Genomic DNA, 14,157 nt, shown 5'->3' with positions numbered 1-14,157 from the left:
ACGCATCGTTAGTCTGTCGGCGAAGTTCGTTAGGACTATTGATTCTGTTGGTCGTCTGTTTGACCCGTTCTTCGATTGGTCTGTATAATCCATCACCTTAATCTCTATTCCCGCGTGTCGGTATTATTTTTGTTGGTATTGTGAGGAGATTTGACGCGTTTCTGATTTCAATTTTGGGGTTTTGCGGGATAGGTATATTTGTTCATAGCCACACCACTCTCATTTGAAAGGTCGTGTCCCTGTTCTGGCGTAATTATTCCGGTGAGTCCACATCAAAGGGAAGCACTGGACTCGAGTTTCTCTCTTATTAGAGCTCATCAGAATTGCATATCCAGTGGCCGTGCCGGGATTTGAACGCCGGACATCTGACATGCGAGGCGAGCGTGTAACCACTACCCCACCAACGCAGGTTGGACGCATTTGAATAATCACGTCGGAACAGGCGAACGTGTTCACACTTGAGCGATGTGATTGGTGTGCCCGACTCATCGAACGACGACCCAGTAACTGTCCTGGTTGTAACGATCAGTAGGTTCTGATTTCCCTGGTCGGCCTGTCTCATTGTAGGTTGTTCTACCAAGTTGAGGATACCATGTTCTTGGCGGAGCGCATATTGGGTACATTTCTAACCGTTAATTTAATGAGTTGGGCCTGAGTCCGATGCTTACAGGCTTTCCTCATTCGCCTTGTATTTCCACGTGTCAAGGCCTTTGCGCTATCCGGATTCAATTTTTGCCCCTCTTGATTTTTCTTTGCTGAAATTCTCCACGTAAATAGTTTTCTTCCCGTTCCTCTGCCGTACGTTTATTGCAGTCAGTTTATTCGATTCGGTAAAGCCATGATGTTTCTTGCTCTTCCACAATTTCTGTCATTTGAGTATGGATTTAGCTCCCTCCATTTGGAAGTAGATGGTGGGCTACTAGTATTATGTTTGTTGCGGCATTTATTGTTGTGAATTCAGTTGTATTTTTGGTTCGCAAAAGTGTCGCCGGTTGGCCTCGTTGATCGTTTCCTTTTTGACGTTGTCGTTGCTGCCGTGTTCTCGACACTCACCTTTAATCATCTAAAATCCCCATGGATATCTACTGCCTGCGAACGTTCGAAGTAGGAGAACTCCACCCGTTTCTCCCAAATTTTCGTTGTCTCTTCCCTGTTGGACAAATTCGGATGTTGTCTTTACTGACTAGTTGACCGCTGTCAAAATATACTAAATGGTCTGGGTATTTCTTCCTTTGATAAACGCATGTTTAAAAATTTCCATCCAAGCACAAGTGAACGTTCAAGAATAGCTATTGATTGTTATATTCCGGTTCAACTGTAAAATTGATATCTTTAAATCTGAGTCCATGCAGAAACGCAGGTACTGCTTCTACCAGTGCAAAGAAGTCCTTCGCTACGGAGTTATTTATTAGAAAATGCTAACTGACCAGTGACAGACTATCGAACATGGAAGCGAAACTCCCATATGCATCTTCTTTACAAAAACTGAATATCCATCTTGTTTTGAACGCGTCTTCCTGAACTTTCCTGGATATTCATTGACCGTTGCTTAAATCCAGGCAAATGCTACAAATCAACTCCACGAAGTCCTCAATATATATCACTTTTCAAGAGGCGCAAAGCGCATTTACGAGAAAGCACACTACTCGCATGTCTTCCCCATCAGTAGTATCACTGTTACACCAGGAAGGTTGACGTCATTCGTGGACTGTCGATGAGTTTCCAGCAACCGAGTTGGTAGATTTCTTATGAAAATGTATTACAATATCTCGAATTTCGTGCCAGCTTAAATAAGAGTCGGTTTTTGTGCTTAAAACTTAGGTGAATAATATTATAAAGAAAGATCCGGTTAAGTCTCCCTTGAAAAACAAATTGATGTGCAAATGAGTGTATCTGTTGAAAAAGTGTTCAGTAGTTCAGAAGTTCCATTTCCTGATGAAGATGTCATCATCTCCTTAAAGTGTCATCTGAAGAAAATTTGAACTGACTACTAAAATCGTAACCTCAGTTGGGCAATATGCTAACGCAGTTAATCGTAACTCTGTGACATTAGTTTTATAGCTAAGTAATCTTCGGAAAATCCACCGCCTAAGTGAAAACGATCTACAAGTAATCAAATTCTGCGTACCGTGCAAAACACGATGAGTTTTTTTTATATGAATTAATCGGAACCTTTCAGCCTGCCCTTAGTTATGGATCACCACCATACCTATTTTTTAATCAGACAAACTAGACAACTTTAGAAGATTTGATTGCTTCCCGCCTAGGTCATGTGACAGCAATTTGCGATTTGATAAGCTCTCACACCTGGTTACAACTAGGGCAAACAAAGATACGGTCATCCATTCAATCTGGGATATTGTCCTTCTCCATTACTTCAAAAGTATATCGAATACGAACGACATCATCACTGGATAAACAGTTTTGACGGGTAATGAGTTGTGACGCACTGCTGGCAGCACCTCCTCCTGAGGAAATGACTTCTGAAGTTCCAAGCATAGTTTCGGGAAAACTTTGTTTTGTATTTATGTAGTGCTACTATCAGTAGGTGTGACTGTTTTGTTTTAATGATCACTCACCGACAAGTGCTGCACAAGAGACCTTATTCTTATCGAAGACGAAGTTACCAACGGATAACGGCGACCATGCTCCCGTTTTTCTGTACTTAATTATGCCATCTACCCAAACGCTTTGGTTAAAAGTGTATACTGCGGCCGTGATAGTTGAAACTTCCCAGGAAACAATTGCCCCTGTAAGGACATCTTATTAGTTAACCGATAGGTTGGCTTGCAAGTGATAGCCCCAAGACGGAAAAAGGCAACTAGGAGTAAGAAGAGTACGAGCTTAGTAAGAATAAGTTAAATCCACCTGGTCCGCAGTACCACAGCAACAGTTGTTGTCATCCAGCCCGTTAGATTGGTGAAACTCTATGAGGAACAAAGAATTCTGATATGATTGATGAAATCTGACAACCATTAGAAAATTCTTCTTCATACTTACATTACCTCAGGCGTAGCATTTTGAGCTTATTCATGGTTATGTTTCATGACGTACTTCAACTATCCTTCATTAGCGATGCCATCTGCGGCGACATTAACAAAATAACTGAGCTGAGCGGCCACATGGGACAACAGTTGCAGAAATTCTGTAATTACCTAGAACATTAGAAATTCGTTAATAACTAGTGGAATCTTAATCGGAAATTTGAGTTCCATATGTGGTGCACAACTACAAACTCATGCCCGGAATTTCATTTGCTTCTACCGTAAACGAAGACACTGCCCATGATTGATTTCTTATCGTGCTATGGTGTGTACCATGCCGTCTTTAGAAAGTTGCCTTCAGACTGAGTATTTAATATCACGCCCCCAGTTCACGTGGGCGCACCACATTCTATTCAATCAATGTCATCAAACAAAGTGTTTACTGTCAACCATTCTCCGTTTGCGCTCTTGGTCGCAGGTGGAAAACATTTATGTTAAGAAGGGTAAAAAGAATAACCACGGCTCAAAGGAATTTAGAGTCACTGCTATACTAATGGTTGAAATTTAATATTCACCCAGAGTTAGTTTGTTGCCAGTCGTTTTAGCCGGTTAAACTTTAGGATGCACAGAAGCCTTGGTTTTTCTTCATAGAACTCCGTCTTTACCAGCCTGTTCGTGGACAGAGATATGTCATGTTTCACTAATTTGCCAATGTTTTTTGTTGTGCATTTGCAGGTCTCAAAGATCACGATGTTAAATTGCTTCTTATAATCTCCCGAATGAACGGACAAATAGGAAATTCCGAACATTTTGTAACGTAAAATTACCATGAAAACCTTAAGCTTTACGCACAGTTTTCAGTTCTTACGAAGTTACCTCATAAAGCTACCTCGTTTTGTGTGCTGATGACTGCTGTACAACAATTTGTGCACTAGATCACAACAAACATATCAGTCATATTCCTCTGTTTTGTTCAAAATGTAGTTTGTGCTCACAACCAGCAGCACCGAATCAGCTTGCAATGACCAACATTATTTTTGGTGATCAATGCAATGAATTTATCCATTTTACTGGGTAAAATGCCCATTCGTGTCGATCACTTTGATGTACAAAGGAGTCCATTAACCTTGAGACTGCTTTTGGGATTGTTGGTAAGCTTTGAGTGATCTGTTTTTGTCAATAGAGCGGCAAATGCAGACCGAGCACACCTGCAGAATGCATCATTCTACTCATTATACAAATCCCGTACTGTTGGTTTCCATTTCCTAACAGGACCAAACTCCTAATGGAACTTTAGTCTCGGGCGTGTGGATGACCACTATATGTTGGCCCTATTTAACTACTGTTCTGCTTGAAGTTTTGTAATGTCTCAGTATAAGGACTCAATTTATTGAAACAGTACGGCGAGCACATGGACCGGCTTTGACGGGTTCATAAGCTGGATATATGAAAATATTAACCATCACGAGATCCACATGAGTACGTACGGGGACGCCGATGGACAAAGAGTGGAGGACTAAACTGTAAATCGGAGGAGACCCAAAACACACTACCAGATTGGGAAAGTTAACGCAGGATACCAGCGTACTAGCTTACTAGCATTACAAAAATTTAGAGCCAATTTGCCTCTCTATAAATGCGTAGGAGATGAAGCAAGAATAGATTTTTACCCCGTTTGGCTGGGTTTGCTCTTCACTGCGATGTTTAGGAAAACAATCCTACTTAAAAAGGTTCTGGACCTACGCAGTGCCGGTTGGGCTATCGAATTTTAGCCCGTTTTCTATTTCCATTTCGCATTTATCGCTCAAGGCCTTTCTGACCAGCGAGAATACCTAGTAAAATATAGCAGCATATCAAGCATTTATTTGGGATCTTGGGGCACCGTGGCACTCGACCAGAACAAAATAAAACTTCGAAGGTTCTGTATCAACTACCACGATTTACGCATGTCTTTGTGTCCCTGTGCAGGTGTTTAATATCTATGGTCTCTGTTTTACCATTCATGTCAGTAGTTAATCTCATCTGTTTTGCACTCTAATACATAAACAGGTTGCAAACAGATCAGGTTTGTTTTCTCCAGGAGACACTCGGATACTTCAACTTCACACCAGCAGCTATGACAATATTGGGGGTGGTCGCCATAATATTAAGACATCAAACCATGTTTGAAATCCCATGTTTTCCAAACTTTTATTGTCCACACTTTCATAAGATATGAGGTAAGCCTGGTCTCTTGATTAGGACCCATTTGAAGGGCTATATTTGTGACCATTACTGGTCGTGCTTCCTAATGCTGGCTGGGAACTTGTGTCGGATTTTCACAGATTCCCGAGTGAAATGTACCTTTTATGACCACTAATGTAGAGCTTGGTAGATATGTGGCTATCCGATGGTATCGCCTACTCTGTAGAAATGAGTAGCGACATAAGTAGTGCCCCGCTGTATATGCTCGACTTGTCCCTATCTGGATCGATCAATCAAATCAACGTGGAAACGCATGACGAGTTTGGTGCTGCTTGTCCTCCTAATTCATGAATGAGGACATTGTCAATACTTGTCCGACAAATGGGAAATTGAATGCACAGATACCTAAGTCAGCCACATTGTCACCTCTGGCGTACTAGAATGCTAATTTCTAGCCCTACTAGCGAAATCTTAACATTTTTTGGCTATTGGAGCGAGCAATCAGACTTTGGAAATTGACTTTGATTGAGAGATCAGCTGTTCCTGATAAAGAGCCATAATGTTGGTTATCACGCTAGACTTGATAAGAAGGCCCCATTTCCCCATGTCCACAGTATGACAATTGTGTTCTAATTTTTACACATTAAAAAGAACGGAAATTTCTATCAACGCTTTGTTCGGTTGGCATACAGTGACTGGACTAGTGTCAATTTTTCAATGCCGTTTTTCTGTGAGATGAGGCGGACTGAAATATTGCCTACTGCATATTTAATCTTGGAACAGCAACCAAGCTCAATAAGGGCGTTTACCGATAACAAACCTAGCACACGTTAAAGTATCAAAATCTTATTTGTATAGGTACCTGTCTCTTTTTCAAAGCAACAAATCCAGGACGATCGTTAAGTTAAGTTATGTTAATTTAAGAATAAACTAGTTAAGCAAAAATATACTCATTTTCACACTAATCTGGTTTTAACGGGAGGCAACTCAACTGAAGTTTTACTTCCTGATGTTCTTGAACTAATTTTGTTTTTCTGAAAGCATTTATTATTTCTTGCCTCTCTCAGAATGCGTGTGGCATTATGACAGTGAACGCGGCGACTGGAGTTGTCATAGCCGATTCTCAAGAGTACAGAAATACTTTTTGGCATAATTCACACTGAAATTTAAGTGCTGTCTATAAGATATAACTATACAACATTATAGAAATAAGTACTTAATGAAAACTCCGACGGGACAGCTATTCTCCACCAAAGTCAGTTTTAACAGCATACAGTCTATTTTTTTGTGTCCACGTTTGTTTTTCTTTCCTTGGTGATAAAAACAGTTATTACCAAAGGGAATGCACTTATCCGCTGCTCAGATAGCTGATTTAATCCTCAAAATGGTGCAAATTAGCGGAAATGTCCCAAGCCGCTCACCCTTGTATGCAAATTATCCACCGGTGTTTTGAGATTTCCCCTTCATCTTTGCTGGCTCTTGTGCACTGGGTGGAGTATAGGATGGCGGATATTTTAGCCAAGGACAGGTGGATGGAATAAATCAGTGGAACTTGCAGCCCAAATATAGGCTAGTGCAAAAATGAGGAAGGATCTTAATTTGTGCTATAGTGGCAACTACACCAAAAGAAGAAAAACAGCCTGTTAGAAGTGTCATACATTTTAAGGACAAGACCGAAGCTAGTTAGTTTTTTTGAAGCCTCACTTGAGATACGAGTTGGTGCTTAATCTCTCAAATTTGTCTTCTTCAATCCGGATCAACAAGCTTACATAAGTATTTTCCTGAGTACAGGCATTTCTGCGTTTTTCTCGGCAGCACTATCCGCCAAAAAATGCATAAGGGAAGGAGGGTCTTTGCTTGGCCCCATCTTAGCTGATGATTTCAGTTCAGGAATGTTGACATGAAGCCAACTGTAGAATAGTTACTATTTGACAAACCATATTTGGAGTTGTTGTCATTTCTTCTGATTAAAATACTGTGGATGCGAAAACTTTCTCCACCTTTAAAATTACCCACACGGTGTTGTGTTTTGCCGAAATCTCAAGATTACGCAGATGACATCGGGTTTTGACCATAATTAACCTTCACTAGGTTGTAGCAGTATGTTCTTGTCACAGATACAAAGTGCCACTTAAAAATTGGCACACTAACTGCAAAAAAATCAAAAAATAACGTGCTATCGAAATACCCCACATCAGTGTTTTTATTTGTAACCGAATCACACAGTACGCACAGATTATCGAATTCGCTGTACACATTTTGTCGAGGCCACAGTCTATGTAACTGCAAAATCTAAAATGCTGATATGATGAACCGATAGACAAGTTGAATTCTTAGTTCTCTAGACCTTTGGAAAGTTGAAACGACTTCAGTCATAACATCTCCAGTTGACAACAATGCTACCAGCGTTGCCCAGCTGACTACGGAATTTTATGAACTCGAGTGAGATGATCATCATCCCCTCTCCTTTTCGCCATCAATGGATTCATCATTAACAGGATTGTCACTACCTGTATCATCGTACCTCGCGTGAGGTAGTGGTTAGTACTTTCCCCGATATTAGCAACCACAGATTGAAAGTTACATTTAAAAGTTAAAATGAAGAATAAGTCGCACAGTCAGGCTCTGAGGACTGCAAACAGAAATCTGGGCGTGGACGGCAGGCCGAGGTTTCGATGAATCCGTGAACGATAAGGGATACTACGTTTTCCAAATCATGTTTGAAGACCACGAACCAGATGGAAGACACCTGTTACTCTTGCTAAGTGGTACACCCAAGAAAGGATATTGTGATCAGTCAACCATCACGCAGACATTTTAATCTTACCTGGATTTTTGAACATAAAGTTGGTTTGCAAGCCGTCATATTGTCCCACAGTGAACAAGGCTTCTTGTTATCGGTAAATCAGTCATCGAGTTTGAACTGTCCGAGCACGCGTGTAATACCAACTACATCGGTTAATTGAAATGAAACCTGATGACAGGTAAATCTTCTGTAAGTATTCAAAATGGTTCGCATTGCGATTGCTCATAACATTTTTACATGCAACCTAACTATATTCCCTTGAATAAATTTTCTATTATCGCGTGAAACAAACAGTCCCGTTAAGCCCACGGGTTCCGCTGTTTTCTCGCTATTTTGGGCCAAATTGCATCCGAATTCAGTCGATAGATCGATACCGAACAATAGCATTTATCTTGGTGACGTCAACCTTTACGTTCCCAATACATTGTACGGGTGAAATGACTTCGCAAATCTCATGATTTCCCAAAATGCTGCATGAAAACCGGGGGGAATCTTTCTGCGACTAATCTGCCTTAGTCGCTGGCATTCAACCGCTGTTCTCCTCCGTGTTATTTCTTACTATACGCTGTTTCGGCTTTCAACATGTTGCTAAGATGAGGTGAGACTGGTGGCTCCGTATTCGCTTTTCAATCCACTGTAGCCTATATTACATTACGTGTCCATATAAAGCCATTGAAGCCTGCCTGAGCAAGTGTGCAAGTTGAATGAGTTGTGTTTAGATTCATGGTGAGAACTGATTTCCATAAGTTTTTTTCTTAGTCAAACTGCGTCTCTGTGACATACTTCAAAAACATCGAAATTACTGTTCACCCCTTACAGTGTGAGGTCTCCGAAAAACACCCCAGAGGAAATAACGGGTTAGCTGAATTGAACCTACTGGCAGGTTTGCTCTTGTCTGCGTTGATTTTCAGCGGCACACTGAGAAATATCCGAACGACTGATCGACGAAAGCTGAGCCAAATTTCAAATTTAGCCGGGTGGCCGTCCATACCTCTAACATGTCGATGTCACAATAATCATTTCTTGGTTTTTAGCGTGTCACAGTCTCAGATATTGGTAGTTGCGTAGTTTTGTAGAATACACATCCACATGACTCCCGTTCGAACAAGTGTCCTCGTGTCCTGGCGCGATAACTTTGCTGAGTCCATACCAAAGGGGGGAAACATCGGACTCGAATTTCACCCTTATTAGAGCTCATCATTAGTGCGTATCCAACGTCTGTGCCGAGTTTTGAACTCCGCACATCTGAAATGCGAGGCGATCTTGTTACCACCAATCCGCCAGCGCCCTAAACGCTTTTGAACTTGTACGTATAGACAGGTGAACATTTTCGCACTTGAGCAGTGTGAGCTCAAAGTCTTAAGCCTCGAACGACCACCCAGTAATATACCTTGGTTGTGTCGATCCCAGTGGGTCAGGACTACCCAGTCAGGCATCACCACAGACGCTTGGAAGCTGCTGGACACTCTTTATTTCAGGTGTTCGTGGTTGCGGAATTTCTCAGAAAGCACACATACATCACTGTTGTGGCGAAATAGTTCTGGTGACTCCACACACCATGCAAGTGCGAATATATTCGCCTGTTCAGACGTGAAAGTTCAGATTCGCCCAGCGTGCGCTGCTGGAGTACTGGTAACACCCTCGTATCCCAGTCTATTTAGGCTCCACGTTCTTCCTTTCACCAACCGTTCTAGTATATCATTTCTTTTCGAAACTGAGGCAACCATAATGGACTAGTTCATATCAAAGCTCTTCTGCTCACTCCCGATAATGATTTATTATTTTATGTTACCAGAAGGGACTGAGGGTAAACATGTTACATTTTTTCACTCACACCAAAGTGTATCATGTCATCATGTATCTATCTTCCGGAAGTGAATGTACAGATTAATTACCGGTATAGGTATTGAAAACAAGTATCATGCCATCGAAAGGCAGCAGATGACCAATAATGTGTCTAATGTTAAGCCGCAAAAACCTTGATGACAATGAGATTTTTATACGGTCACCAGACGAAACACACCTAGATAACTACAACAATCTTTTTTGAAAAAAATTCATTTGCAAACCACTCCCAGCTGACATTTTCGTCTATGATTTAGTTAATTGACTGCACAGTACCAGTGTCGCCTTATGTCTTAGCTAGTACGATATTCTGGAATATATATTGCAATATCTCAAAGATCGTAACAAATAAAACGGGAAGCAGTCATTGCGCACCAGATGTAGTTGAAGAATATTGTAAATGGGGGGTTCGTAAAGCTTGTACAGTGTGCGCTCAAGTAGTAGCTACATCGTGGAATACACCGACCAGATGGACGTCAAGAAGAACCCCTCGATGGCTGTCAAGGACTTTTCACTAACTGTGGAAGAAGGCTTGTCAAGTAAATATCATCATGGAGTTACTGAGGGACGAACTCTCCGTAGAGCAATGAAGATTTGTTGGTTATATAAACGACGTGAAGTTTGCCATGATCAGAGTTCAGTTCATTTTTTCTGATTACGCTATGTGCATCGTTTACCATTTTCATCACGTGTACTAAAATTTTCCCTCCTACATGGCACGCAAAGTGGCATTTAAAGCCGATAGTGGCTAGCAAGCGCTCGAGTAAACTCGCTATTCCGGTAGAGAATACCAAGCGTTAGAGTACATCTAAGCATATGCAGAAAGCCTAATTTCACACGTTGTGTCCTGCAGTATTTCATGTTGGAACAAAATCTATCCGGTCAGCGTGACTGTTGTCACATAGATTAGGTGACACTTGACCTGCGTAGGAAAAGTGATAACACTTACACTTATGTCAACACCTTGAAAGCTTGACTAACTTTGGCGCTTCATCCTGTTGTCACACCCCTCTATCGAGCATTGTGGCGCGTCAATCGGCAGCATCTGGAAAGGGATTTGACCAGATGCAAACAATGTAAAATACTACATCGATGTCTGCTCCTAGAGAACTGGTTGTAACGAAGTCTGCGTTTATCATCCAAATTTAACCGAGTTGTCCATTGGAAAAGTACAAAACAGTACTCTGAAAAATGTATCTTCGGCAGTTTCAGGTAGGCCGATAGAATCTGAAAAATTTGTCACTACAGATTCCGTACCAGTATACTTCAGTATTCACACATCGAATGTTTTTTGGAGTGAGTAGCGATCTGACAGCCTAAGTTTGTCTAATGCCGGAAGCCCAAGCATCTTGTCAAGCTGATCGAACGAACGAGATTTACTGAGACCAATCTTGCATATGGTGGCAGGAATTGCACTTTCGGAACACGCATCTGAAATGAGCTCAAGGTCAGTCCATAGGGAATTCAAAATACCGCAATCAGATGGGTGGAAATCCGCAAAAAAGACTGCCCAAACGTAATCCATTGGATAGCGTAGTGAAAAGAAACTCCTCATCCACACAAACGAGAATGGTGTGACTATGAGCAAAAATCCCTATCCTGCAGAACCCCAAACTTGCAATACTACAAAAGTCAGATTACTCAGAGGCTTGAAAATGACTAAGGTGCAGGCGCTGGGCACATTCGAATGAAGCAATGGATTTAGAAAAAATGGAACAGAAGTTCGCAGTTCGCTGGTTGGTTATGGTAGATAAATTTTTGTGCTCAACAAGATATAGTTGCTAAGCCCCGGACTTCCCTTTGACTCCACTCGACTTCTTTCTGAGTAATCGGTTAAAACCTGTCTCAGATGACTCCCTTAGAACACAACCGAAAATTCAGGGGGCTGAATTCAGCTTAGGTCAAATAACATATTTTATGGGTCCATGGAATAGCTCTGATGGTCCAGCTGGAAATAGCTCGAAACTCCGAACGGGGACAGGTACAGCTGCTTTGGGGCTTCATAATAATAATAATCTCTCGGGAGATAATGAAGTTAATATATCAAAGATAATTGGGTTCTGGTGCGCGACGTCCGTAAACACAGTTTTATCGGACTAAAAATCCAACTGTTTAAGATCAATCGTAGCTATCACCATAACGTCAAGTTATAACTCACTATGGAACATTTGACAACATAAAATATCATTATATATTCAGTATATATTATGTTGACGAAGTGGTATCTGGAACCCGTATTTTTCTGAAAACGTAATATATAAGGAGTGGGAGTGATCATAGTTTAGGTGTCCAGAAGTATAACTAAACAAATTAAAGGAATACAAGTACTTTTCACACGGGAACAAGAGTTATAGATGGTATCTATTGGATACGCTGGTCCCGCGGAACAGCTAACTAATATGTTAATAGTGTAGAGGAAGATATTTTTTTACCAAGGCACAAACAATCTCAACGAAAGTTTCTTCTAAAACGTATGCTAGTGGACCAAGTAATCACTAACACTAGTGGCCTTCCTCATTTTTATTCGCTTGACTGAGTTACACACATGACGATGTGGGTCGTTTTTCGCTTAATTGGTGGCCAGTATCTAGAAACAGAGTTTTTCCTGAGTTTTCTATTGGGCACTGCTGGACAGTGCTCCCGGTTAGTTTTGAAACTGCTTCCGTATTAAGCATTCCAATACACGTCAGCATCTCAAGGGCTGAATTCTTGAGTGGTTCAAAAAATGTCGTCTATCCACACACCTTTGTACACAAGACGGTGAGTAAATGCCATCTTGTGTGGTGGAAAATCATAGGTCTGTGCCATGAAGCAAGCCAAACTTTGAGCCGGTTTTTCACCAAAATTAGGAAGTTTCTCACGAGTGATCCCTTATCAGAATCCGTTCCACCAGCCATCAACAGAAATTTTAGTGATTAATAATCATTCAGCTTTGCTGACACTTAGTTAACTCAGTCACTTTTCCATCAGTGTTAGTGCCAGTTTATCAAACTGTTATTCAGCCACTGGTGACCGAACGTGTGGTTTAATTACTAGCCAGGTTGTCGAGGGTTCAAAACTAATAAGGATGAGTCAAGCGTAGAGTGCTCTCGATTTCTCAACATGGATGGATCTTACCATAAGATGAATTCTCTGTTAAAAATTATCAGGTCTCTGCCTACTGCTTTTCTTTTTTTCTATTTTTGATAAGAACCTACTATAGTTGAAACTATCAAGGATTTATTTGTACGTGAAGAAATCTAAATAATCTCCATGTTTTCTTCACTGTCAGCTCAGCTGCTATACGAAAACACGTTCATTACAGCCAGTGCTACTTTCAGATCAACTTCAATTTTACAATAACAAACTTACTGCCAACTAATCCAAACGTCGGATGCAATCGGTCTGCCTTTAATCCAGCTAGATTATCCACAGGGTGGTGCCAAGAGAGATCCAAATAATTTCTTCTTCCCATCTGTAACGTTTCTCGCTAAAGCGAACAATTTTCTTCATGTAATACTTCATCATTGTAGATCGCCACTTGTATTATACTTATCTGGTTGTGTTTCAAAACTCCAAATCTTTTCATATTTATTAATTTTGGGAGCCATCTAAAGGATTAGTCGAAAATGTCACGTTTGCTCTCAAAACGCTTGTTTTGTTTTTGTTTCTCCGGTTTTGCTTTTCACGCCCTGAATACGTAATGAGCGCAACGATGGCTCTGTGCATAGGGAAATAAGTTGAAAACCAATTGGGAAATTTGAAACAACGCTTGTAAATGACATCGGTTAAATTACTGTTTTGTAATAGTCCGGAATTTTTTATAATTGCCCTATCACGTACAAATTGCTCATTAATCACTTGCGGAATTCAGCTCAAAATCTTTGTGATTCTGCTGAGAATGCACTTTCCAGCTCCTGCCGAAAGGGTAAGGTAGAAAATTTTACTTTGAACGTGCAATTAGTTTTTAAAGAAGCCATCTGCTTAGTGTTCTTTCCACAAATATCCTGATTGAGACATAAGTGCTGCAATGTATGTCACTGACTCGGAGAAGACTGCTTTATTTTTCCTGCTGTCGTTGTATTCGTGTTCACCATTGAGTCGCCCATGCCAGGTCCGTATAGGCCGCTATTGCCAGATCTGGACTTTAAGGTTGTGATGGATCAACAATAAATCAAACGTTTGGAGGCCGATGACAAGCGTGTGACTAGTTCCAAACAGACAAAGCATATGGTGTAGGCGAGTCTGAGTTTAGCTAAGGATTTGGTCCATATGCTAATATCTAACCAAATAAATCAGCGTTGTTGGCTGTCACTCCTTAGATTTTGTATGAAATGCTACTTCGAACAACAGCTTAGG

The 14,157-nt window shown here is 40.9% G+C and overlaps 1 protein-coding gene across 1 annotated transcript; it reads left to right on the top strand.

The window, feature by feature from the left end:
* Window positions 1–370: 370 nt before the first annotated feature.
* On the top strand, window positions 371–9,274 carry T265_12629 (hypothetical protein; the record flags this gene model as incomplete). Its single annotated transcript, XM_009164711.1, has 4 exons — window positions 371–409; window positions 1,560–1,696; window positions 8,886–9,030; window positions 9,166–9,274. Coding segments are annotated over 4 exons (429 nt in total), but the record flags the coding sequence as incomplete, so codon positions are not given.
* Window positions 9,275–14,157: the final 4,883 nt, after the last annotated feature.

The sequence above is a fragment of the Opisthorchis viverrini genome (genome assembly GCF_000715545.1).
Source record: "Opisthorchis viverrini unplaced genomic scaffold opera_v5_8, whole genome shotgun sequence".
Classification (NCBI taxonomy): domain Eukaryota; kingdom Metazoa; phylum Platyhelminthes; class Trematoda; order Opisthorchiida; family Opisthorchiidae; genus Opisthorchis; species Opisthorchis viverrini.
This window is presented reverse-complemented; position numbering and strand designations above follow the sequence as displayed.